The sequence below is a fragment of the Prunus avium genome, chromosome 6 (genome assembly GCF_965620075.1).
Source record: "Prunus avium chromosome 6, drPruAviu1.hap1.1, whole genome shotgun sequence".
Taxonomy (NCBI): Eukaryota; Viridiplantae; Streptophyta; class Magnoliopsida; order Rosales; family Rosaceae; genus Prunus; species Prunus avium.
This window is the reverse complement of record NC_142289.1, coordinates 13,649,595-13,677,580: the sequence shown is the minus strand read 5'-3', so window position 1 is coordinate 13,677,580 and position 27,986 is coordinate 13,649,595. Positions and strand designations below refer to the sequence as shown.

General features: G+C 38.7%; 2 protein-coding genes and 1 pseudogene across 3 annotated transcripts; 1 reads left to right on the top strand and 2 right to left on the bottom strand.

Moving 5' to 3' along the window:
- Window positions 1-253: 253 nt before the first annotated feature.
- Window positions 254-11,481, bottom strand: LOC110747427 (putative ETHYLENE INSENSITIVE 3-like 4 protein; annotated as a pseudogene).
- Window positions 11,482-16,938: 5,457 nt separating this feature from the next.
- LOC110746357 (bZIP transcription factor, putative (DUF630 and DUF632)) lies at window positions 16,939-21,443 on the top strand. Of its 2 annotated transcripts, XM_021946575.2 has the most exons (6): window positions 16,939-17,544; window positions 17,742-18,861; window positions 19,030-19,107; window positions 19,522-19,736; window positions 20,343-20,566; window positions 20,698-21,443. In XM_021946575.2, exons 2-6 carry the CDS (start codon window positions 17,811-17,813, stop codon window positions 21,344-21,346), a joined length of 2,217 nt encoding a protein of 738 aa, XP_021802267.2. In that variant the 5' UTR covers window positions 16,939-17,544; window positions 17,742-17,810; the 3' UTR covers window positions 21,347-21,443. The 2 variants fall into 2 exon arrangements, with proteins under 2 accessions (XP_021802267.2, XP_088110931.1); XM_088254805.1 differs by lacking the exon at window positions 16,939-17,544 and having other exon boundaries at window positions 17,551-18,861.
- Window positions 21,444-21,688: 245 nt separating this feature from the next.
- On the bottom strand, window positions 21,689-26,603 carry ACX2 (acyl-CoA oxidase 2). The gene is made up of 7 exons (XM_088254806.1): window positions 25,885-26,603; window positions 24,574-24,689; window positions 23,077-23,957; window positions 22,702-22,881; window positions 22,446-22,612; window positions 22,240-22,363; window positions 21,689-22,037 (listed from the first exon to the last, which is right to left on the bottom strand). The coding sequence occupies exons 1-7, from the start codon at window positions 26,337-26,339 to the stop codon at window positions 21,882-21,884; spliced, it is 2,079 nt and encodes a 692-aa protein (XP_088110932.1). The 5' UTR covers window positions 26,340-26,603; the 3' UTR covers window positions 21,689-21,881.
- Window positions 26,604-27,986: the final 1,383 nt, after the last annotated feature.

Here is a 27,986-nt window from a genome sequence, read left to right as displayed (position 1 = left end):
GTGTTACATTAAGTATTTATTCCCAAATTGATTTGCTAAACAATGTGGTCGGCATGTTATCATGATCATGACCGTGAGTGATGTGGTAAACAATGTGATCAATAAATACAAATTAGTAATCTTATTGGCTACATCTTTTTGGTAGAAATAGTGTTATTGATGCATGGAACAACAACAAAAAAATCTGAAAATTAGTGCAACCTAGATAGCTACTCCCTCTTTGGTACATATAGTTTTGATATATATTGCTTCACTAATCATATCCCAAATCCCAAATTGAAGTTGATTCTTGATTATGTGAGATTTCTTCTTTTGAACAAAGATTTAAACCCATATTATGTGAGATTGCTTCACTAATCATTTCAAATGCTCCATCTATAGCCAGATCTTCAATTCCACCTCCCCAATAGCTTGCTCCATAGTCTCCCACTTTAGTGTCAAAAACCTCACCCCCAACTTGACCATTAATTACAAGTGCACCACTGCTCTGATCAATCTGATTGGCCTTCTGCAGCTCCATATTAATCCAATCCACCACACTCATAACCCCAGTATCAATAGGGAATTCATCAAACAAAGGAAATATAAACCAGAAACATTATTTTGGTCTTGGCTATCACCATAAGCACACATTGCAGATTCTGTTGAAGTATAAATTGTTTCTAGGTTTAAATTGTTAGTTAGACAGGTGTATGGCTCATATGCTATCACATTTTGTTGGACTTACAGGTCCAGATTCATGCCAAGTGTACAGCTCACAGGCTGGTACGATTGTGTATTGGCAGAGTCATTTTTGTATTGGTTGAAAGATATATATATATTGATAGTGGAATGAGATCACACAGAGTGTGTGTGCATGATTACAATCATTGCCTAACAGATTCTCTCTCCCTCTCTCAACGTCTCTCTCTTTTCTCTCTGAAACATTCTCTCATAAAATTTATGTGCAAGCAAACCTTCTACTCTGTAAAAACTCCAACATGGTATCGAGAGCTCAGGTTACGATCTGAGACTGGGCGTCGTGGAATTGAAGCAATCTAGCTGAAGAAATCTCTGTCTAGTCTCACATGGCTGGATCTGGAATGGGTGAGCTTCGTGCCCCCATCTTCAATGGAAGCAACTATGATTTCTAGAGAATAAAGATGTGCACGATCTTCAAATCTCACAAGTTGTGGGATATGGTTGCAAATGGGTATGAGCAACCTATGAAGAAGGAAGAAGGAAGAAGGAGAAGCTCTGATTGCAGCTCAAAAGCTGGCTTTGGAAGAGAATGTTGCAAAGGATGCCAAGGCTTTGGGACTAATCCAAGGTGCTGTTTTTGACGACATTTTTCCCAGAATCGCATTGAAGGAGTCAGCCAAGGAAGCATGGGAAATCCTGTAGCAAGAGTTCAGAGGTGATAAGAAGGTGAGATCTATGAAACTTCAAGCTCTTAGAAGAGAATTTGAATACACTCGCATGCATGATGATGAATCGTTATCTGGGTATGTCGCTAAACTGCTTGAGCTAGTAAATCAAATGAAGGCATATGGTGAAGAACTAACTGAGCAAAGAATAGTTCAGAAGCTCTTGATTAGTTTGTCTAGAGAATATGACTCTATTGCTGAAGTCATAGAAGAAACAAAAGATACAGAGTCAATACGGGTTCAAGAGGTTATAGGATCTCTAAAATCTCATGAGCAACGATTGCTAAGGCATAATGAGAGAGTGACAGAAAAGGCATTTTCCAGCCTAAATGTGAGTTCTAAAGACCAATCAAACACAGGGCAAGCAGGTAGTTCCAAGTCTAAGAAGAATTGGAAGTCTCAGAAAGGGAAGAAGTGGGATTCAAAGTCTGACAATAATTCCAAGAAGGAAAATCAGACTGAAGGAGCAAAGGTACCCTGCAAAACCTGTGACAAGTTGCACTATGGTGTTTGTTGGTTCAAAGGCAAACCAAAATGTTACAAATGTGAGAGGTTTGGTCATATAGAAAAAGAATGCATAGGAAAATCTGATCAAACTGCTAACTATGCATCACACAAGGAGGAAGAAGGTATCATGTTCTATGTTTGTCATGCTGCTGCAGTAGTAAAGAATAATGGTGTGTGGTATGTGGACAGTGCATGTAGCAATCACATGACCTCACATGCATCTCTCCTAGTCAATATTGATACTAAGGTCACTGCAAAAGTGAAAATGGGCACAGGAGACTTAGTGCAAGCAACTGGTAAAGGCACTTTGGTGATTGACACTAAAGCTGGGCCTAGATCTTGTACCAGGATTGGATGAAAATCTACTAAGTGTAGGTCAAATGGTAGAGCATGGTTACTATTTGGTTTTTGGCAATTCCATGGTGGAGATATTTGATGACAACTCCATGGAAAATTTAGTGGCAAAAGTTTCCATGACAGGAAACAGATGTTTTCCACTCTCACTAAAATATGCAAACTCTATAAACTCCATGGCTATGAAAGCAACAGTTGAAGAATCCACTTGGTGTTGGCATAGGAGGTTTGGTCATTTGAATCTGTAGAGCTTGAAGTTGTTACAACAACAGGAGCTAGTCTATGGATTGCCTAAAATTGGCAATGCAGAGAGAATTTGCCAAGAGTGTGCAATTGGAAAATCACACAGGAAGGTTTTTGGTAAAGAGAAAACTTGGAGAGCTAGTGTACCACTGGAACTGGTCCATTCAAATGTCTGTGGACCAATGCAGACTACAACAATAGGTGGGAACAAATACTTCTTGACTTTCATTGATGACCGCACTAGGATGTGCTGGGTGTATTTCATGCAGTTTAAGTCATAAGTGTCTAACATTTTCAAGAAATTTAAGGCTGTGGTGGAATTACAAAGTGGCTATAAAATCAAGAAACTTAGAAGTGACAGAGGTGGAGAATATACTTCCACTGAATTTCTGCAGATTTGTGAAGAAATTGGTTTGGAACACCAACTAACTGTGGCCTACTCACCTCAGCAAAATGGAGTTGCTGAGAGAAAGAATAGGATCATTGTAGAGATGAGCAAGACAATGATGAATGAGAAGAAGCTACCATACAAGTTCCGGGGAGAGGCACTGAATACAGCTATCTATATTCAGAATAGATGCCCCATAAAAGCTTTAGATAATATAACTCCTTTTGAAGCCTTTAGTGGAAGAAAACCTGGAGTTAAGCATTTGAGAGTGTTTGGCTTTATCTGTTTCTGTCATGTGCCTAGTTAATTGAGGTCTAAGCTGGAAGATTCAGCTGTAAAATGCATCTTTGTTGGCTTTGGCAAATGTGAAAAGGGGTATAGAGTGTACAATTTGCAGACCAACAAGATCACTGCATCCAGAAGTGTGATCTTTGATGAGAATTCATTATGGGATTGAGACAAGCAAACTGTTGATTCTACCTCAGTTCCAATGAGGGTTGAAGACACTTCTGAAAGTTCTGAAGAGGAATATGAAGTCACAGCTCCATCTGTACCAAAAATAATGATTGACAACATCTCTAGCCCAAGTAAGGTGACTACTGATGCTGCTAATGCTGATTCACCAGGTGACTCACCAAGCTCTACTCCTGTGAAGCTCAGAGACATCACTGAGATCTATGCTCGATGCAATATGAGCATCATTGAGCCAAAAAACTTTGCAGAAGCTTCAAAAGATAAGGCTTGGCAAAAGGCAATGGAGATAGAAATGGAGATGATTGAGAAGAATGAGACTTGGGAACTAGTTGACAAACCAAGTGATAAACATGTGATTGGTGTTAAATGGATTTATAAAACCAATTTGAACCTTGATGGCTCAATACAAAAGCAAAAAGCTAGGCTAGTGGTCAAAGGCTATGCACAAAAGCCTGGAATTGATTTCAATGAGACTTTTGCTCCTGTGGCCAGACTAGACACAATTAGAACCCTCATAGCTTTGGCAGCTCAAAGGGGGTGGAAACTATACCAGTTAGATGTCAAGTCTGCATTTCTAAATGGTGTACTTAAGGAGGAAGTTTATGTAGATCAAAGTGATGGATTTGTTATTAAACACTATGAGGATAAGGTGTACAAGTTGAAGAAAGCCTTGTATGGCTTAAAACAGGCTCCAAGGCCCTGGTATGAGGAAATTAATGCCTATCTCACTAGTTGTGGATATTGTAGAAGCACAAGTGAGGCTACATTATACTGCAAGACTAAGGAAGACTCTGGAACTCTAATTGTCTCAATCTATGTTGATGACATTGTGTACACAGGAAGCAGTGAAGAATTGATTGCAGAGTTCAAGTTTGAAATGATGAGAAGGTATGAAATGACTGACTTAGGTTTGTTATATCACTTTCTTGGTATGGCAGTGATTCAAACTGAAACTTGCATTTTCATAAATCAAAAGAAATATGCACTGACATTATTGAGCAAGTTTGGTTTGAAACAATGTAAACCAGTTAGCACTCCTCTTGTGACAATTGAGAAACTGTGCAAGGATGATGGAAGTGATCCTAAATATGAGAATGAATACAGGCAGATTGTGGGTAGCTTATTGTATTTGACAGCTACAAGACCTAACATAATATTTGCAGCTAGCCTATTAGCTAGGTTCATGCATTGTCCAACAAAGAAACAATATGGAACAGCTAAGAGGGTGTTAAGGTATATCCAAGGCACCATTGATTTTGGTATTAAATATCAGAAGGGAAAATAAGCTATCCTAATTGGATATTGTGATAGTGATTGGAGTGGAAGCCAAGATGACATGAGAAGCACTTCTGGCTATGCTTTCTCTTTTGGCAGCGGAGTATTTTCTTGGGCATCAATCAAGCAACACAGTGTAGCTCTCTCCACAACTGAAGCTAAGTATGTCAATGCAAGTGAAGCTACTACACAGGCTATATGGCTGAGGTTTGCGCTAGAGGACTTTGGAGAATTGCAGACTGATGCAACTCCATTAATGGTGGATAATACCTTTGACATTGCAATGACAAGAAATCCAGTTTTCCATAAGAAAACCAAGCACATCAACCGTAGGTATCACTTCATCCGAGATGCTTTACAAGATGGGATAGTGGACTTGAGGTACTGCAAGTCTGAAGAACAAGTGGCTGACATTTTCACTAAAGCTCTACCTAAAGATTGGTTCAACTATCTGAGAGGATTGCTTGGTGTTAAACCAATTAACAATTTAGAAGGGAGTGTTGAAGTATAAATTGTTTCCATGTTTAAATTGTTAGTTAGACAGGTGTATGGCTCATATGCTATCACATTTTGTTGGACTTACAGGTCCAGATTCATGCCAAGTGTACAGCTCACAGGCTGGTACGATTGTGTATTGGTTGAGTCATTTTTGTATTGGTTGAAAGATATATATATATTGATAGTGGAATGAGATCACACAGAGTGTGTGTGCATGATTACAATCATTGCTTAACAGATTCTCTCTCTCTCTCTCTCTCTCTCAACGTCTCTCTCTTTTCTCTTTGAAACATTCTCTCATAAACTTTATGTGCAAGCAAACCTTCTACTCTATAAAAACTCCAACAGATTCATGGTCTACCTTTGATTTCTTATCCACAAACCCTATACCCAACTCAGAACTCTTCAAGCCCTGACCAGTTTGGCAAGCCTCTTCATCAAAGATGCTGCTTGTCCTCTTTTCACTGCTGAGCAAGCTGCACATCCACTCCCCATTATTCTTGCCTTTGATTTGACTAAGGCCAGAAGGGCTTTCTTTCTGATCCTCCTTTTCATTTGAGTCAGAGATTTTGAGGCAAGTTTCAATAAGTTGCAGAAGGGCTTCTTCTTGATTGACCACTTTTGACCACATAGCAGTCATTTTATCTTGCAAACACTTGCTCTGCCTCACAAGCCTTCTCATCCTATCTGAATTAGGAGCCATGTGCTTGATCATAGCAGCCAAGGCACTCACTTTCCAAGCCTTTTTAAGATCATGAGGCTTCCTATAAGGAGGATCACCATGATCTATAGAAACCCCTTCGTCACCCCACCAAAGCTCCTCCCCTGTAGGCCACCATGGAGGAGCCAAGCCCTTCTCCAATGGGAACCTCCTCCGTGCAGGCACATAGTGCTGCTGTTGAAATGTAAGTAGTGAGCTGATAGAAAATGTAATTAAGCCTATTTAGCTAATTGTGTATTCACTTAGTCACTAAAAATGACAAGTGTTAGGCTTTAGTAGTGAAAGGCTGTACAAGCCATGTGTAATGTTTTTAGATAGCAGTTTTAGATGAAGGGCTGTGATACAAAGTGATGTAAGAGTATCCAACTATTCTCTCTAACGGTCATATAGCTCACACAGAGCTTGCTCAATTTATCAGAGCAAGGAAATGAATAACTTCCTCACGATTTGATTCTCTCTGTATATTTTGCTTTCTTCATCTGTTCCTCACAAAACTCTAACATGGCCTCAGAGCCAGGTTCGATCATTTAGATTTGGGCGTAATCTGTGAGGTCACTGAGCTCAATCGAAGCTCATCTGAAGCTCTGTGAAGGTTGCCGAAGTTTCGTTAGCATCTGAGAAGAGAAATCGATTTATTCATACCAAAGATGTCTGGATCTAGAGGCTCGGAGGTGAGAACTCCAATTTTCTCTAGTGAGAACTACGAGTTCTGGAGGATTAAGATGGTAACAAAGTTCAAATCTCTTGGGTTATGGAATCTGTTAGAAAAGAGGATCCCAACCCCTGATTCGAAAAAGAAGAAGAAAGCTGAAGAGTCATCGGAAGAAGAAAGCTGAAGAGTCATCGGAAGAAGAAGCTGATGCAGAGATGATCGTCGTGCTCATGAAGGACACGAAGGCTCTGGGAATTATACAAAACGCAATCTCTGACCAGATCTTTCCTCGGATTGCCAACACTGATTCAGCCAAAATGGCGTGGAATATGTTCTACAGTGAATATCACGGTGGTGACCAGGTCAGGTCAGTAAAACTCCAGATTCTCAAACGAGAATTTGAATACATGAGAATGCATTAGAATGAACCTCTAACTGCATATCTAACTTGTTTGAATGAATTGATAAATCAAATGAAAACATTTGGAGAAGTGCTATCTAATGAGAGGCTGGTTCAGAAAGTGTTAATCAGCCTTAGTAAAGTGTATGACCCTATCTGCTTGGTGATTGAAAATACAAAGAGCTTGGAGACTATTGAATTGCAGGAGGTAATTGCAATATTGAAGAGCCAAGAGCAACATTTTGAGTTGCATAACGTGGACTCAGCTGAGAAGGCATTTGCCTCCTTCTCAGTAAATGCAAAAATTCAGAACAAGAACAATACTCAAACTGGTCCTGCTAAGTCTCAGAAACATTGGCAATCTAAAAAAAAGCCATGGGATTCTAGATCTAAGCCACAACAGGCTGGTGCTTCACAGAGCTCAAATGGGTCACAATTCGTGCATCAAGAAGGAGTGAAACCTCAATGCAAAGTATGCTCTAAGTTCCATTTTCGAGAATGTAGATATAAGGGACAACCTAAGTGCTACAAGTATGAAAGATTTGGGCATTGGGCTAGGGAGTGCACTGCAAACAAAGGTGTGCAGAAAGCCAATAATGCAAGTCAAATGGAAGTAGGAGGAAACTTGTTCTATGCAAATTGTGCAATTTTAGAAAAAGAGTGCAAATGAAGAATGGTATGTGGATAGTGGTTGCAGCAACCATATGACTGGGAACAAGAAGCTGCTAATCAATATAAACACAAATGTGATAGGCAAGATGCAGATGCCAACAGGAGAACTTGTAAGCATAACTGGTATGGGTACTTTAGTACTTAACACAAGCACTGGTACAAAATATATCAGAGAAGTCATGTATTTGCCTGGTTTGAAAGAAAATCTGTTGAGTGTGGGTCAAATGGATGAACATGGTTATCATTTGGTGTTTAGAAGTAGCATGTGCAGTATTTTTGATGATTCTTCACTGGAGAATCTTATCATGAAGGTGGCAATGAGAAAGAATAGATGTTATCCATTGTCATTGTCTTCAAATGACTATGTTGCACTAAGAGCTGGTGTGTCCCACTCTACTTGGATTTGGCACAAAAGAATGAGGCATTTACATTTAAAAGGGCTAAATCAGCTTAGGGAAAATGAGATGGTACATGGTTTGCCACATTTGGAAGATGTAAATGGGGTTTGTGAAGGCTGTCAATTTGGGAAACAACATAGAGAGTGGTTTCCAAAGAATCAAGCATGGAGGGCAAGTACTCCTCTTGAGTTAATACACATGGACTTGTGTGGGCCTATGCAAAACGAGTCTCTTGCAAGTAACAAATACTTCATGCTTCTCATAGATGACTGTACAAGAATGATTTGGGTCTATTTCCTTAGATACAAGTTTGATACACTAAACTGTTTTAGAAAGTTTAAGTCTATGGTAGAGTTGCAGAGTGGTTTTAAAGTGAAATGTGTAAGAAGCGATAAAGGAGGTGAGTTCACATCCAGTGAATTCAATAAGCTGTGTGAAGAAGCAGGCATTCAAAGGCAGTTCTCTATGGCATATACTCCACAATAGAATGGAGTGGTAGAAAGGAAGAATAGAACAGTGGTAGAAATGGCAAAGGCTATGCTACATGAGAAGGAGTTACCCTACTACTTGTGGGCAGAAGCTGTACACACTGCAATATACATATTGAATAGATGTCCTACCAAGGCACTTAGAAACAAAACTCCTTTTGAAGGTTATAGTACAAGGAAACCAGGTGTTGCTCATTTAAAAGTGTTTGGCAGTGTGTGCTTTGTACATAAACCAGATGAAGGGAGACAGAAACTAGATGCCAAGAGCACAAAGGGAGTGTTTGTTGGATATGCGACTTGTGAAAAGGGTTATAGAGTTTTCAACCCTATCACTAGGAAGCTCTTATTGTCAAGAGATGTGATATTTGATGAAGGAGCAACCTGGAATTGGAAGGAAGTGGCTGAGAATCAAGTGACAGTGATGAACTATGAAGAGCAGCCTAGGAATTCTGAAGCAACACCATTTGAAACACCTGCAGGAAATCAGAATCATGGTTCCATGTCAGGAGAAAATGTTTCACATGGAGAATCAAGTAAAATAAGCACCAGAATGGAAGACACTTAAAATTTTGATCATACTCTTGGATGATGTCTTAGCACAATGCAATCTGTGCATTATGGAGCCTAAGAAATTTGATGAAGCTGTAAAGGATGAGTCATGGATAAAGGCAATGAAGGATGAGTTGTCAATGATAGAGAAGAATGCTACATGGGAGCTTGTTGACAGACCTATGGATAAACCAGTAATTGGAGTTAAATGGGTGTTTAAAACCAAGTTAAACCTGGATGGTTCAGTGCAGAAGAATAAGGCAAGGTTAGTAGCTAAAGGGTACTATTAGAAACCAGGGGTGGACTACAATGAAACATTTGTACCAGTGGCTAGATTAGACACAATCCGAACTCTAATTGCACTAGCAGCACAGAAGAGTTGGAAACTGTATCAATTAGATGTTAAGTCAGCCTTTCTAAATGGTATCTTAGAAGAAGAGGTGTATGTAGATCAACCAGAGGGATTTGTGGTCAAAGGGAGTGAAAGCAAGGTTTACAAGCTACACAAAGCTCTATATGGCTTGAAATAGGGGCCAAGAGCTAGGTATAGTGAAATTGATGGTTATTTTGCTGAGTGTGGTTTCACAAAGAGTCAAAGTGAGGCTACTCTTTATGTCAAGACTAGAGGTGAAGCAAGCATCTTGATAGTGTCTATCTATGTAGATGACATAGTCTACACTGGGAATAATCAAGCAATGTTAGAAGAATTCAAGCGAGATATGATGGAGAAATATGAAATGATAGATTTGGGACTCTTGCACCACTTCTTAGGGATGGGAGTAATTCAAACACCAACAAGCATTTTCCTTCATCAAAGAAAGTATGCATCAACTCTGTTAAGCAGATTCAGCCTGAGTGAGTGTAAACCCGTGTCTATCCCACTTGTTACAATTGAAAAATTAAGTAAGGATGATGGGAGTGGTTCAACAAATGAGGAGCAATATAGGAAGATTGTTGGAAGTATGCTGTATCTCATAGCTACAAGACCTGACATTATGTTTGCAGCTGGTTTGCTTGCAAGGTTTATGAATTGTCCCACTAACAAACATCTTGGAACAGCAAAACGAGTTCTTAGATATGTGAAAGGAACACTTGACTATGGTCTGGAGTATTTGAAGGGAAAAGAGGCAGTTTTAATTGGTTATTGTGACAGTGATTGGAGTGGTTCAGTGGATGATAGCAAGAGCACTTCTGGATATGCTTTTTCTTTTGGTAGTGGAGTGTTTGCTTGGGCCTCAGTCAAACAGAACTGTGTTGCACTGTCTACTGCAGAAGTAGAATACATTAGTGCCTCTGAAGTAACAACACAAGCTATTTGGTTGAGATTTGTATTGGAAGATTTCGAAGAATTTCAAACAGAGGCCACACCACTACACTGTGATAACATCTCAGCTATTGCCATTACAAAGAACCCTGTGTTCCATCAGAAAACCAAGCATATTGATCGGAGGTACAATTTTATCAAAGATGCTTTGCAAGAAGGAATTGTGGACTTAATCTATTGTCCTACAAATGAGCAGCTAGCAGACATTTTTACAAAGGCTTTGGCCAAAGATCTTTTCTGCTATCTTAGAGAGAAGCTTGGTGTGAAATTAGCTCACAACTTAAAGGGGAGTGTGGAAATGTAAGTAGTGACCTGATAGAAAATGTAATTAAGCCTATTTAGCTAATGGTGTATTCACTTAGTCACTAAAAATGGCAAGTGTTAGGCTTTAGTAGTGAAAGGCTGTACAAGCCACGTGTAATGTTTTTAGAGAGCAGTTTTAGATGAAGGGCTATGATACAAAGTGATGTAAGAGTATCCATCTATTCTCTCTAACGGTCATATAGCTCATGCTGAGCTTGCTCAATTTATCAGAGCAAGGAAATGAAAAACTTCCTCACGATTTGATTCTCTCTGTATTTTTTGCTTTCTTCATCTGTTCCTCACAAAACTCTAACAGCTACATCAAAGCAGAAAGCAGAGACCCCAAAGTGGTGTCTTGCAGTTCAGGAAGAAGATGAGCATAAGAGCCCTGGTCCAATTCACCTTGCTAAAAAATCAAAGCTGGCAAGTACTCAGCTATGGCAGTTGGGGCATTTCGGTTAAATCTCACTTTGTCCTTCCACCACTCTCTCAAGCTATCAAAGGACCCTGTCACTGGCTTCCCCTTCTCAGGCACAATCCCATACACAAAGTCCTTTCCTTTGCAAACCTCCATGATTTTCACCATGTACTTGAGTATTGAATCTTGGGCTCTTGCCATTTTCTTCCGACGAGACGCCTCTTGTTTTGCTAAGGTCTCGGCTTCTTCTTCTTCGATGATTTTTCGATCCTCCTTGAGCTTTTGTAACAGCATATGATCTTTCCACATTCACTTCTTGAGATCACCATAGCTGATGCCTTCAGCTTCTTCTTCATCTTCTGCCAGCACTCCGAGGCCTAGAGGATCAACTTCTCCATGGAACTCTACCATAATTCAAGTATTTGTGTTGCTCTACTAAATAATCCCAATTGATATAACTATGCAATATGCATGGCCATGAATGTTTTGATTAAGTTGTGTCTATATAAACAACTAAAAAGAACCCAATGGCGGTGTGAAACCAAATCTTGAAACATAAATGTGAAGAGGGTTTCCTTTTTTCCTTTTTCGGGTATTGTTGTGTCGATACAGCTGCACCAAAATGGATTCAGCTGCATCCTCAACTTGTGATACTCGCAAGTGCACGAACCGTTGGTAGTATAGCATATGTAAGTGCGAGGTCGATTCCACAGGGATTGGTGATTGAATGATCCAATTTAGTTTCCCTACACAAAATAGAAACAAAAACAAAGAACATAAAACAAGGAAGAAAGAAATAAGTAACTCAAGCAAATAAGTTCCCAAGTTCAATTTAGATTAATGGATTGATTCTAGCTAAAGTATGATTAAGCCATGGTGTGTGGTCATAACCTTGTGTTCCTAATTCCCTAATTTGATCATTTGTTGTCTAACCTAAAACTAAGCATTAGGAACCCATTAAGCATAGAAGAACATTTTAAACAACCAAGTATGTATCTAATCCCTGTTGTCGAATGTCCATACATACTCTTCCTATTCATAGTTCAATTCGAATTAAAGCATGGTGTATACTCTTAATTCAAACCAAGATAGCTAACATGCAAGCCTAAATGGTGATCAATCATTCAAACTAGCATATTAACTTATAAGCATAATGAATAAGAACAAAAACCATAATTGAAACTTGGAAACTAATTCAACTTGAAAACTTAAGGAAAGAATTTACATTACAAAGAAAAATAAATTACAACTAAGAAGAAAAAGGAAAGCTAGAATTGAGAACTAGAAAGCAAAATTAAGAGAATTTGAGGGAGAGAAGGGAAGGGAGCTCTAGAGAAGTGTTTGAGAGCTCCCCCCCTTAGGGTGTGTTTACAAGCTTAGAGAACTTCCCTATTTATAGGCCTAGGGGAAGTGAAAATCTGAATTCAATATGGCTAATGCATACAACACTTGTTTTATAAAATCTGAAATGGTTGATGCACTTGTATTAGAAAATCTAAATTGGGTGATGCACTTGTATTAGAAAATCTTGAATTGGTTGATGCACTTCACCAATAGATCCCACCAGCAGCCCTAGCTCATCTTCATGTCACCATGACCAAGCTTCCAACCAGAAATGATAGCTCATACCTAGCTCACCATGACCAAGCATCCAACCAGCACATGCTGAGGTCAGCATGACCAGCAACTTCAAGGGCTTACAACTTGGGCTTCTCTTAATCAAATTAGGACTTTAAGCACTCGAAATTGAAGTTCAGAATGTCTTCTTTCCAGCCATATGTTATTTGGGCCAATCCAAGGTCGGAGGAAGAAGTTAAGGCCGAAACAAATTGCTAACTCATTTTCCGCGCTGATAAGATCCATCCTGAGCATGGTTCTGTGTTTGCTAGGTAACGGACTCCAGATTTATCCAATGGGGCTGAATTTTGGATATGTTATAGTACACACCAATTGGAACAACTTTCATGAAGAATGTGGCCTCATTCGAGCTATGTAGGTTGTTGAAACAAAGCTTGCAATATGACCTACGGAACTGGACTGGCAGGGGGCTGTAGCCAAAATGAGTTTGTCTTTAAGCTCTTCATCCATTCATCCAAATTAGGCCTTAACATGCTTGAATTGCATGAATTATGCTCTCTAAAGCCATCATTATTACCTAAAGCTCAATGAACTGAAAGATAAACACAAAAAGGATTAAAAGCACAAGTTTAACTCAAAAACATAACCAAATCATAAGCTAGAAGGGTACAAAATGATATACAATTATGAACCGATCAGGTATGAACATAAATGGGAAAGCTTGAGGACAAGATTGGCATAAAAGAGGTTGAGGGAAAATTTTGGAGGATTCTAAAGAATAATTCAAGGAATTACGTGGGCTTCTGAAGTAACAAATTGTATTTGTGGGGAGGGTGCAATTTGCTTCCAGGGCCGTAATGTCATTGTGTTTTTTTTTTCTTTTTTTTTTATAAATGTTGCATGCATGAGGGACACATTGTGTCAACTTGATTGCCAAGCTAAGCTCCTTATCCATTGCAAGATATATAAAACTTGTCACTCCTCCAATTTTACTGGATTAAATAATTAATTACCGACAATAAATCTTCTAGGTTTAGAGTTGTTTTGTGAAGTGTGGAAAGGGCAGGTTTTGATTTGTGGCTACGTAAGGAAGTTGTGTCACCATCTTCATTCTCAAAGACTGAAAGTCTGAAACCACATATTGCATGCGTAAGAAATTGTTGTGTTAAGAAACTTATGATGCGTTTTGGTTTGGACAATGGAGAGGGGATGATGAATGATATATAGACTTGGTCCTTCCTCATAGTTCATGCGACGTTCTCTCCATTTCACACTTTAATTTGAGTTATATGTGTCATTGTTCTTTTAGAAGAAAATAACACTATTGCCTTCTAAACAAAAGAGAAAAATAATTCAACACTGGTGTATTGGCTTTTTGTATAACTCATTCATGGATGCAAGCAGCTTATCCTCATGCAGGAAAGCTATAATGCGGGGTTATAGTGAGGAGTTATAAAAGGGGTAATTAATAACCATCCGATCAGGTGCAAAGTTATTATTAGATTGCTAGATTGAACCCCTTCATTATGACCTCTTAACCTAGCCTCTCATTATAGAGGTTTCCGTTCAGCATGGGCCATGAGTTTGAGCATCATTGAGGGCCTTTTGAAGGCCCAAGTCAGGACTATGACACAACTTAATCATGAAAGTTTTCTTCTTGTTATTCCCTATGGCTTGGGAAAAAAAAAAAAAAAAACTTGACTAATAATTATCCCCCAGTCAATGCTCAATCATGCATCCTTTCATTATCTGATCATGAGGCATTCTATGATATCATACAGATTTCGTTTATATATGCAAGAAACTAATAATTGAACAGAGATAGAATTGAAGTTATATGAATTTGCTTCAATGTTCTACCAATATATGCTCATATCCTAGGACAGCATTTTTGTTCTTTCAAAATTGACTTCAGTCTCATTGTTGCTGTTCATAAAACTATAGCCAGAAAAATAATAATTTCAGAAAATTCTGCAATGATGAATGAGACTTTCGTTTCCCCATGAAAAAAAGTAAAAAAATGATACTTATGTTTCTGTCATTGCTGTTAGAGGGTTTACCCAAATGGTAAAATTCAAAAAATATAAAGCAAAAGTTTTTGTTGTTGACTTTTTCTCCCATCTATTAAACGTTTTTTGGGGGGGGGGGGGGGGGGGGGGTTTCTACAAAGACTCAACATTTCTTTCTAGCCAAAAACACAAAAACATTTTTTCCTCTTGGGAAAGTAAGTAGACCTAGCAAACAGGTCGTGTTTGTCGTGTTCGTGTTGACCTGCTTTTCTTATTTGGTAACACGACATGACCCGTTAAGTTAACGGGTGGAAAATACCAAACACGAACACGACCTGTTAAAATAACGAATGACACGACACGACCCGTTTCACCATTAAGAATAAAAAAAAAATTATAAAATTATAATAAAAACTTAAAAAATAATTAAAAATAAACTAGATAAGAGTTTGGGGAGGGGAGAAGGAGGAGAAAAAATACGAAGAAAAAATAAAAAGAAAAATAGAAAGATATAAAGTGCAAAACTACTCCTACTCTTAACGGGAGATAATAGGTATTCTCGAATTTACATGACTCCATCCGCTTTCAACTCGATCCATTAAGTCCCAACCCAAATACTGATTTTTTTGTACGAGTTTATGTCGTGTTAACGAATCGTATACAATATTTCCATGTCTATAAGTATGGAGTCTAAAGTCTAAAGACCAGTATCTTCAAAAATTCAAACTAATTTAACCTTTACATGTGGAGCTGGGCTTTCTAAATATCCCCCTTTTCTTCCTATATTTTACTCAAGCAGATTACCATTTTCATTACTCCGGATGATATGCTGTCTCCAAATTTTGCGGCTCATCTGTCTTTAGTATAATTTTTTGCCATCTTTCCTTACACATTAAGTTGAACACATTAAGCTTTTTGCAATGTCATCACAATCACAAAAATCATTGTGAGCCTTGGGCCAACTATGAAGTAAACATGACACATGTATAAGAAAAACAAGATACAAAAAGGTAAAAAGAAAAAAAGGAAAAAGTTCAAAGACAGATTGGCATAATAAAAGCTAATAATAGAGGCGCAAACAATGGAGTGAAATCAAAAGTTTACTTCCTATCAGAAGAAAAATAAAGGAACTAAATAAAGGTGGATTGCCAAAGCACTTGTATATTGTACCAACTCTTTTCCTAAAGATGGAAAGAATGCTTTGGCAATGGCATCCATATTCTAGTGTTTATTGCAAGCATATCCATGAGATCCAAAGGCGAAAGGACATTTAACACACGTATACAAAAATAATTCATCAAAACTACAAAAAGAAAAATCTATACACAAATATCAAATTATGATTGACAGAAACATAGGAACTATTATGTAAAAAAAGAAAAAAGAAAAGCATCATCTTATCTTTGATCTGTGTCTGGTATGAACACACTGCAATCCTAAAGTAGTACTCTCCAGCTATCATTTTGACTCTTCTGCTAAAGACACCCAATATAATTTACCTAAAAGCATGCATTACTAGAGTCTAGATCTCTCCACCTCAACAAAAACATGCATTCTTTTTGGGGTTTTGGCCAAGATTCTTTCTTTGCCCACTAAAAATATGCCTGCCTTAAGAAATTTATAACTCCCATGCTGCACAAAATTTAGTACTTGTATATACTGGAATATTCAATTTAGTGGCTACTCAGAAAACAAATAAATAAAGAGGAAAAAGAATATTTGACCCAAAAAAAAAGAAGAAAAGTATTCATAATTTCGACACCAAAAGAAGAAATAATAAGCAGAAAGATAAAGGATAATTTATATTATGTTTGATTTATTTTCTTTTGGGGTTGATTTTGATCTTCTTTTTGTGTGTAGAAAGAAAGGAAGGAAAGAAGAAGAGCAGGTCATTTCCCAATAAGCGGATTTTAAGGAGCCGTTGGAGGGTCTCTTGTGAAACCTGAGGGCAATTCTGTCATCCGAGTACCTTTTCCAATAAAATACTGATGTTGCATTGTATTGCTTTCTGACACGCACCAATTCTGCCACTGTGCTCTGTTTAAAGCAGTATTTTCTGCAATGCAATGCTGATATTGAAACACCAAAAAAAAAAAAAAAAAAAATGAAACTCTTTGGTTTTTAAAAAAATACGAAATGATAATTTAAATTATTTTAAATTAATTTAATTTACGAGAAGGGAACTCGAATTTGAACTCTAGGATTTTATAATTGATTTAAAAAAAAAAAAGGAGAAAAAGGAAAAACAAAGAGAGGGTTTTTCCATCAAAAAAGAAGAAAGGGTTTTAGATTATTTTCCAAGAAATCTGACACACTCTACGAGGCTCTTTGCTCTCTCACTCACCTCCTCTGTGACTAAACCATAGTGTACCAGATTCCTCTCTCTCTCTCTCTCTCTCTCTCTATATGCTCTTTCAGTCTCCGTTCATCATTTCAATATCAGTTTTAGCCTCGCCATCTCTGCAAAATCTTTGTATCAGAGGAGCCTCCCATAAAAGCCTCTGAGACGCTCGGGTTCTATTTTTTGTGGCCAACTCTTTCGCATTCATTGCTTTGAGTTTCAGCCCGTTGGGGTTTCCGTATGGGTTTTCTTTTATGAGCCCCAACCACTCCTACACTCTGGCTCTGCTGCTTTTCTGGCTCACCCTGCTATGAAAACAACTACTCGTCTCTGTTTTTGGCTCTGAGCACTGTTTTGTGCGAACCTCATAGTTTTACTCTGAAAGAAAGTTCAACGATTTCCTCGCATTTTCGCTATCTGGGTCTTGTCTACATCTTCAAAACCAAGTCTTCCTCAAGTGGGTTTTTCGTTTGCTGCAAAACGCACATATGCTTTTGGGAGCTGTAATGCTAAATGCTCTGTTTTTCCTCTGATCAGTAATATAAGGTTTGGGTTTAAAGAAAGGGTTTTTCTTATTTTTCCAAAGCTGTTCTTTTTAATTCATTTTCTTAGTGGTTTGTTTTTGCTTTGAGAAGAGTGTTTTCAGTCTTTTTGAGACATTTAAAATGGGTTTTCTTTAATAGATTTTATTGAAAATTTGGGCTCTTTGTGCTTTCATGAAACGGGTTTTTTTTCTTTTTCAGAGGTTCTGTTTGGTTACCAAGAAAATGAGCGTAATTTCATGAGCTGGGTCCCAAAATTTTCCGTCTAAAATGGGTGGTGCAAACTCTAAAACCGAGAAGGACGAAGCTCTGCGTCTCTGCAGAGAGCGCAAGAGATTCATCAAGCAAGCAATTGATTCAAGGTATGCTTTAGCAGCTTCTCATGTATCTTACATCAACTCCCTTAGAAACATTGGCATTGCGCTTCGGCGATACGCCGAGGCTGAGGTGTTGATAGAGTCGTCTCTGTCAACATCAGACAAGACCCCATCACACTCCTCCTACCCTTCACCGTCACCATCGCCTATGGCTGAGGCTTCTGACTCGCCTATGCACAGTGAGAGACCCATTTCGCCTCCTGTGGCGACTCTGAGTTATATGAGGTCAGGAGGTGGTGCTGCTGTGACTGTAAGGTTCAATCCGCTTAGTAGTAGTTATATGGATGACGATATTCCGTTGCCACCACCACCACCTCCTCTGCCTGAGGAAGATTCTTCTTGGGATTATTTTGATCCTGTTGATGAGAGTGAGAGCTTTAGGTTTGTGGGAAATAGTGGAGTGGATGTGAATTTTGATGATATCAGAGGGTGGAGACATGTGAGGGGTGAAGAAACTAATCATAGTGTGGTGGAGGAGACAAGGAGATGGGCAAAAGTTGGATTAGATGGAAGTAATGAACATCATGAAGGAAGTAAAAGGCTGATAATCGAGCAAAGGGCTTCCGAAGGTTCTGGTCATTCAATGACTCAAAATGATAGTGTAGAGCATAATGGCAATTTGATGAACTTGGGAGGAGTTGATGGGTCTCTGCAAGCAGGTCATGGTGAAGCGAGACAGTTAACTGTGGGACGTAATGCCAATGGGGCAGCTAGAAATTTTACAGGCCAAGTTGCACTTGAGCAGTCTGGTTCGAAGAGAAGGGAGAAGGATTTATGTGCAGAAAGAGAGGACCCTTCGGAGTATATCACCCACAGAGCTAAAGATTTTCTTTCAAGCATAAAGGATATTGAGCATCGCTTTTTCAGAGCTGCAGAATCAGGTAGAGAGGTCTCCAGGATGCTTGAGTCAAACAAAATCAGGGTTGGGTATTCAGAGGCAAAAGGTAATTTTTAATGTTGGTTGGAGAGTGTGTGTTTTGTATGTCCCCTGCTGAATTAAATCCCAGCATTTGCTTGCCTTTGCGCTAGTGCCACTGATAATTTTAGTTGGTTGAATTTTTTTTTTCTTGTTTTTTCTCCATAAACTCTTTCTGACTATTCAAGTTTTGCAGGTAGATCATCAGCTTTGGCTGTTGTCACTGCTTTCCAGATTGTTTTCTGCCGTGGAAAGACTGCACTTGTTTCTCATGGTAATTTGTTGCAATTGATATGTCACAAGCTAATTATCAATCCAATAAATACTTTAGGGTTTGGATCCTAGTAATCCTTTGGTCTTTGAGGTCTTTTCCATTCACTCATCACTTCTGGTTTTGTAAAATCCTAGTAATCCTTTGATAAGTTAAAGTTCTTTTATTTGAAGCACAGGAGTTGTGTCTCGGACACAAAGAAGCAGCCAAATATAGTTCAACCCTTTAATTTTGATTTGTTGTGTGGCATTTGTTGGATCAGTTGGTTCACATGTATTATTTGCATATCATGCAGCCAAACAAATGAAGCCTCTTTGACCTGTTCACATTTTATTTAATGGAGGATAACTCTTTTACAAAATGATTGGAAACTCCTGTCTTTTCCCACCATAATATGAGATCTTAATGTTTTTTCAGAACCTACTCAACATGCAACAAAAGTTATTACCTGGAAGAGGACAACATCTTCGAGGTCATCTTCATCAAGGAATGCTCTTGCCACAGCATCAAAAGATGATGTTGATGACAGTGGAAGTGATTTTGTTGAAGAGTTTTGCATGATTGCCGGAAGTCATTCCTCCACTCTGGAGAGACTGTATGCTTGGGAAAGAAAACTCTATGACGAAGTAAAGGTACTTTGTTGAAGCCTCTGCATTCTTTTATTAAAGAGTCAAGTATCTTGTTGGACCTTTTCATTTCTGTAATCTATTGTTCCATGCTTTTAAACAATCTGCCACGTGATCTGCTTACCTCAATCCATGATTCAGCACATAAATGTGAATGTATGAATATTCCTGGCTTGATAGGGTCCGACAAAAAAAGAAAGAAGGAATTATTATTAGGGTAATAATATATGAAAAAGGATCTTCCTAACAATCTTGCTGACTTATATAGCAGAACTGGTTTTTCAATAGATGTTTTGCACACAAGAACACCCATATGTACATACATATGCATACTTATGAAAGAAATAATTTAGAGGGAAAGAGATACTCTGTATTGTGGAGAGTATGATTATTTGATGAAATCAGTTGGTAGATGGAGTGAGTATTGCTGGAAACATCAACTTTATATTATTGCATCTCATGACCCCTGTTTCTCTGACATTGAATACAGGAGAAAAGATAATGATTGATAATTTTTTTTCCGTTTGGCCATAGTGATCAAACTTATTATGTTATTGGTTTTCTAGCTTTTTTGTTTAATCATCTTCTCACATATCTTTTTGGTTCTTATAGGCAAGTGAATCTATTAGGAAGGTGTATGATCAGAAGTGTGATCAACTTAGGAATCAGTTTGCAAAGGATTGTAGCAGTCAAGTTATTGATAAAACCCGGGCAGTTGTAAAGGATCTTCATTCACGAATAAGAGTGGCAATTCACGCTGTTGATTTAATATCAAAGCGGATTGAGAAAATGAGAGATGAAGAATTGCATCCACAACTTTTAGAACTTACTCAGGGGTACGTAGGATCCTCTTGTTCCCATAATGGACTTTGTGGCCACTAAATGTTATTTTCCAATCGTTGGAATTCAAATTTTTTTGTTTCAAAGCATCACTAACCTTGTATTTGTGAATGGTGATTCTGTGTAGATTGACCAGAATGTGGAAGGCCATGCTTGAATGCCACCATGCGCAATATATTACCATCTCATTGGCATATCATTCGAAGAGCTCAACAGTAACTTCCCAAGGGGATTCCCGCAGGCTGATCATGGCCCAACTTTTGGATGAGATTGAGTGTTTTGGCCTAAGCTTTGCAAACTGGATCAACAGCCATACGTCATATGTTGAAGCTCTCAATGGTTGGCTACATAACTGCATCATGCAACCAAGGGAGCGTTCCAAAAGCAGAAGGCCATTTTCCCCTCGTCGAGTTTTGGCCCCACCTATATTTGTTCTCTTTCGAGATTGGGCAGCCGGGATCCAAGCATTGCCTTCTAATGAACTTACTGATGCAATCAGAACCTTCTTATCAGATCTGCGTCATTTGATGGCACAACAAGCTGCACAGAAAAACCAGAGGACAGCTGATGCAAACAACGGAGAATCAGAGAACAAAGATGATGAGAACAGCGAAGAATCATCTCCGAACCTGAGCTGCATACATTCGAGCTTGACAAAGGTTCTGGATAGACTGACTAAATTTTCCGAGGAATCATTAAAGATGTATGAAGATATCAGACAGAAAAGTGAAGCAGCTCGAATTGCATATCTAAACTGCAGGCCCGTTAGATACTGAGTTTATGTAATTATTACATATAAGCATCTCTTAAGTTTGTGATTGGATACAGGTGTGTAAAGTTGAACTATTGCAAAGAGCTTTTGGGTTAGGAAAAGTGCATACGATTTTAGAACTGAAATAGGAAGAGTTTTCTGCCAAAACTAGAATGAATATTTTTTTTCGTGATTGGTTATATTGTTATGCAACTAGTCTCAGAGAGTGCTTTTTTTCTTTGCCTCCTTATGGGGTGTTGAAACTTGAAACCACAGACCACTTTGTCTGAGGTGCAAGCCATTTCACATGGCGGAAACATGAAAAAGAAAAACCTGTTCTTGGTAAGATAATGGACGACATCTGCAATTTCCAATTTACAGGCAAAGGTTCCCTTGCCATGCAATCTGCATTTAAAAACTTGTATGTCATATGTCAAGCACCAGTTGCTTTTTGAATTGATAATGTTACAAGTTACAACAGTACATGAGTATTCAAAGCTCCCTTGTTATGCCAATTTGGCTTTGACAATTATTTCCTGCTTTTTCTTTTTCTATAAGAATTAAAAGCCCACGTATTGTGTGTAATGAGAGTAGGCATCTGACTGCATTGCAATTGGGGCCCGTGTAACATGATCTGGAATATCAAAAGCGTCTATCAGTTCCCTCGCTATATTTCTTACTCGGAAACTCAGATATTCTGCGAGTTTGTGGATTGCCTGCACAGACAGAAATCATCAGTCAAAATTGGGAACTTCAGGGCATTCCTTCAAAAGCCATGCATGATGCATTTGTGACTACTTCTATTCAGGCTTACATATGGTTTCCTTTATCCTGACTCGTAGTGATAGCATAGAATCAAAAGATTTTTAGTTTTATTTTTCATGCTTCATTGGATTATTAGTCAAGGTATTTAAATACCTTAGCTTTGTTTGGTGCCACATAATCAACATTACGATAGGTTCCTATATCTTTCCAGATTCGTTCCAAGGCATAAAGATCACAGATGAGTTTCAAAGCAGCTCGAGAACTTGCATCCGGACAACTGGCACATAAATAGCCCAAATTAGAAATACAAAACCATAATGGAAAGAGAGAAATTAAAGTAACAGAGAAATAAGAATTACTTCTGAACAGCTTCGATAAATTTGGCAAGGATGACAGACTCAATATGAGACTCTGCAAGTGTCAAAAGGTGATTTAAGCATCTATTCCAAGCACCAAAACTTCCAAGAGTTTTAGAGTGCTTGCGTAGTCTAACGGCAACACTCTGGAGTAATCGAGAAGTTCGGTACTGCAAGAGGAAAATTATGAGACTAAAATTTCAGTTTTGATTTTATACTAAAAGTAGGATTTGAATCAGAAAACCAAGATAAAACTCACTCTAAAAGCATCCAACTGGAACTTAGGATCTCGCAAATGGTCTTCACTTTCCCAACGAGCAGTCACTGGATTTGGCTGAGATAAATATAAGTTCATGGACTCTCTAAGGTAGTTCCATGTAACAGTGAGTGTGCCCCCTTGAAATTTCTCCTTGTATTGCTTCAACAGATCACCTGCTACCTGCATCACAAGTGATAAATTTCAGAGTAGGAATTGCTTTACGACAATTTTTTTGGCATATCTATTCATCTCTTGTTTGAACACTTCATGCTCTACTGATTTGGAACCCATGAATGTTTTATCCTACGAAACAAACTAGAGTATACATCATAAACACTCCAAGCAAGAGTGTAGAGAAAGTGATGCGTTAGCAACCTGTTGTAGAAGCACTGTGTTGTCCCCTTCAAATGTCTGAAAAATGTCATGGTCATTCCTCAAGCTACCAAAGCGGTTGACAGCAGCATACCCATGGCCTCCACAAGCTTCCCTGCAGATACTCAATGACTTTGCTGTATATCCTGTCACATAAGCCTTGAGTCCTGCTGAAAGCGAATGGACGTCACCAACCAATTGTTCATCATGAGTCTTTTTCATCTCTGCATATTTCTCCACCAAATGCAGCGTGGCAAAATGGAATGCATAAGTTGAAGCCAGCATTGGCATTAACTTGTGCTGATGGGACTGGTAATCAAGAATAGCAACTTCAGGTTGCTTAGGAGGACCAAATTGTTGACGCAGTAGAGAATATCGAATTGCAATTGTGGCAGCAATCTTGAGGACACTAACTGAAGAATATGCAAGGCCGACTCTCCCACCTACAAGTTCCCCTAGTGTGGCAGCAAACCTTTTATTTATAGATGGTAAGCTACTTGTGTATTTCCCATCCCGGGAGACATCTCCAAATCGATTAAGAAGATTATCACGAGGGATTCTCACTGAGCGGAATCTTAATGCTCCATTGTCCACCCCATTCAGACCAACCTTATGGCCACAATCATGTATCTCAATCCCTGGAAGAGTTTGGTGGGTCTCGAAATCCCTTATTGGCACAATGAAGGCATGGACACCCATATCTGAAACTCCTTTGGTATCATGAGTTGGCAACATGAGCTTAGCAAAAACAGTAGCAAACTTGCCATGAACTGCAGCATTGCCAATCCACCATTTGATGGCACCATCATTGGGTGTGTCGATTATAAATTCATCTGTGAGTGGATCAAATGTTGCCACAGTTTGTAGACCTTGAACATTTGAGCCTTTAGGCACCAAAATAAAAAACAAACGAGGTTAGATCTGAATTCTAGATATAGTAATGCACCAGTACCTAAGAAATATAAACATAAAACAAATAATAACAAAGAAATGCGAACCAAAAGATGATCGATAACCATCATGAACCTGTCTCTTCTAAAAAAACGAAAGGGGATAATTAGCACCAACCAATCAACAGTTATTATATTAACCAAGCGAAAGGTTGATAGACCGTGGGTGTTATATGTATTTCAGCATCCAGTCCATATCAACTCTGACACTCCAAAACTAAGGGACTAACAAGTCATCAAGAATCTTGGAGAACTTTCTTCATACTATCTCACACATCATTAATCTTTTTCTCATTGGACACTTTTCTCCATGTGATTTGACTTCCTCAGAATAATATTAGTCATTAAGAATAACGATTTGTGCTCACTCAAGTAAAAACTGCAAAAAGTTGTACGAGGGGCAGACCAATTCTTTCCACATAATCAAGATGCTTGAACACACAATGAAAGCATGTATTGAGATGTCACAGAAATTAAGTGTAATCTTAATATCAGCTTGGGCAAAAGCAACCAAACAAGTAAACAACTGGAAGTAGCAGAAACAGCTCACCGTGATGCAGTTCTGTCATAGCAAAACAACCTGGATAATCCATATTGTCAATACCATCAAAATACTTGTCCTTGTGTTTTTTAGTTCCTAAATTGAGTACAGAACCTCCCCAAAGACTGCTCAAGTGAGGAAAAAAAAATCAGTGTGATAAAACACAAATTGTAAAGATTAAGGCAATTAACCATCAAACTACGTTTCAGGTAAGCATATAATGGAAGAGAAAAGGCCCCATGACAAGTTTTTGTCAATCTAAGAACCATGAAATTACATCAATTGAATCCAAACACAAAAAATCAGCAATAATGAATGTGATGATAAACTCTGCGGACCCTCTATTTTAATGGAAATTTCTTCCTTAAAAAATTCATTGTAGTTCTTATAAATATAGCCAAGACTTTCTACCTTCCAATATTCTGGTAACCGTCCATTCCAGAATATTCAATTTGCACAACCAGGCATGTCGGCTATCACAAGGTACCCACCACATGAAAATTGTCTTAATTGTCCCTCGCTCACCTTATGAACCTTCTGCATGTTCTCAAATTTTTTATTTTTTCCCAATGTTGACACACATCCACCTTAAGCCCATCCTGCTATTTCTAATCATGCACATTGCACCTCAATCACCAAATTTTCATCTATGCTAATGGGTGGCCTTACAGCAGTGTTAGTATAGGGTTTTCCATTTTTCACAAATTTTGTTGGTTTACCATTGTTTCAATAGCTTGAGCTGTTAGAATGCGAACCAACAGTTATTTTATACCGTAAACAGCCTCCCTCACAAGTGGGAACTAACACATGAACTACTTGAATTAAATTGTGAGAAAATACGGCAGAGCGTGGACCTCCACCTCCTCTCCATTACAAGCTGAATTTCACTGGTTAATCACTGGTCCCAAAAACATAAGCTTTTGGATGTGGACCACCAATTGTTTTGTATTGTAACAGTTTTGTCTACTTACATATATATATGTACCTCTGTGTGTGGAGCAGAAACAAATTTAGTGCAGTAACAATCATCCAAAAGCAATTACAACACAGAGTAAAACAAACACACACATACTATGATGTACTAAGAGCGAAAGCTATGATTTGGGAAATCGAACGAGACAATTCAAAGAATCATGGTCATCCGTCATGGTAAACCCACCAATCCAATAATCAAACAAGACAAAACCAATGTCAAAATACACCTTTTCCCCAAAAATTCCGATCCCAAACTCAAAATTAAAAGCCATCATTAGCAACCAAATGCCACAAAACCCAGAACCAGAAAAGCACAACAATAAACATCATAGTAGCAATAATCACCTGTACTGCACCCCCATCTTAATCGCAAGAGACACGTCCACGCTTCCAACGGCTTCCAAAATAGCAAAGTACTTAACCGGGTCTTCAACCACGTACCTGAAAGGCCTAATCCCAGCATCTCTGACCAACGCAACAAGCTGCCTCATACAAAGCTCACGGTGATCATCCTTCAAAATCTCAAGTGGCGTCTGAAGATCAGGCCTGTTGTTGAAGTAGTCCAAAACTCTGTCTTGAATGTCTTTATGCTTGCCTCTCAAGTAATTCGAAAGACTATCTGTGTCCACCTTCAGCGTCGCCGCTTTGGCGCACTCTAGCAGCTGAAGCTGGTGGTGGGTGGCATCGTTTTGAGGTTGTGGGTAATTGGGTGTCAGGTGCAAGGAGAGCCGTTGGATGCGCCTGTTGGTGATGGACTGTGATTCGTCCTCCCCGGTCGGATCTGGGTATGGGCTTTGCATTTTTTTGTAATCAGAGACAAAGAGTCGGTGGAGGAGGAGGAAGAAGAGGTTGGCTGGTTTGTGGGGAAGGTTTGAAAATTGGAAATGGGAAAGATCCTCTGGTTCGTTTCCTTATACGCGAGAGGAGATGGCGTGGAGGATGGCGTGGCGGGTGCGGATAGGTGTGGAAGTTGGCAGTTAGTCTTGGCGCGCGTTTCAATGTCATGGGATATGTATGCACGATCGAGGGTGATGTGATGTAAATATGGATTTTGGATCAAATTCGTTCTTGTGACGAATCGTTGCTTCCCTTCCAAATTCAATCAATTATAATGTTGGTGGATACTTAAATACTTTCCATTCTTGCATTTTCTCTCTCCTCTTATTCGACATTATTTAACCAAATCCAATGGTTTAACTTTATTTATCTTAATTGAGGTCTTGATATTTTTTTGGTTTGCAAATGAATGCGATCTTCTGTTCTCTGGAATTTTTAGGTTGAAATGACTTGCACACCTTAATCTAGTCTCTCCAAGCGTTTTACCAAGTGTGCTGGTTTCTATATTCGCTCTTTGTGAATGTGATTGGAGGAAGATTATGTTTTCTTGATGATGTTGATGTATCCCCTTTTTGGAGTTGTATCATTGTTTGTGGCTGAATTATTAAAAGAAAATAAGCTAATCTAATCGAATTCAAATCAATTTTGATGTGGATTTTGGAGGATTGGATTGAATTTCTAAATTCAAAATATGACGTAATTGAATTAAAGGACACAACTTCTGAGAATACAATGAAATTCAATTTGATCTGTAGTTGATTTCGCCTTTTCTTTTCTTTTCTTTTCTTTTCTTCTTGTTATTTTTCTAATGATACAAGCAACTTAAGTCACAAAACAGTAAAACTAAAAGAATAATAAATTATCAAAACCTCCCTAGAGGACAAGGGAGGCCATATGACAGTAAAACTCCCACAAGAGACGAAGGTGGCCTGACAGCCCAACTTTCCAGTTCCTATGCTATGATTCCTTGCTCATCAACAACAACAAAGAAGCAAAACTTGGGTCAGTTGACAATGAACAAATGTTGCACAAAGTGGCCCAACAAAGCCCAACCCCGAAATGAGTCGCAAGACCAACTTCAACAGGATGAATTAAAAATACCTATAGGATGGCTTAAAACACCAAAAGTGTAAAGTCTGTGTTTTAAGTAGTTAAGAGTATTACGATAATACAAATAAAACATGCCAAGTCCTGTATAGTTCATAATGTAAAAGCAAAGAAAACACAAAAAGTATTTTATGTGGTAAAACCCCACTTCTGGGGAAAATCCACAGGACCTGATAGTCCAAGGCAAATCCACTATAGAACGATGATTACAAGAAGTATACAAACTTGTCCTAGACACTCTAAACAACGTACCAACTTCTTTGTAACTCAACTTCTCGCAGAATTTCTCCTTTTCTCCTTATGTTGAATCTGATTCTTGATGCAATCGATCCAAATAAAAGAGAGAGAGAGAGAGAGAGAGGTTGGGGATGGGATGGGTGCGCTGGTATTGTGGGCGAAAAGGGTTGGGGTTAGGGCTAGGGGTTGGTCACGAGGAGGGATGGAGATGGGGCGAGGGGTGGGTTATGAGTGGGTGGTTGGTCTTTTTTAGCCAAACAAAATGC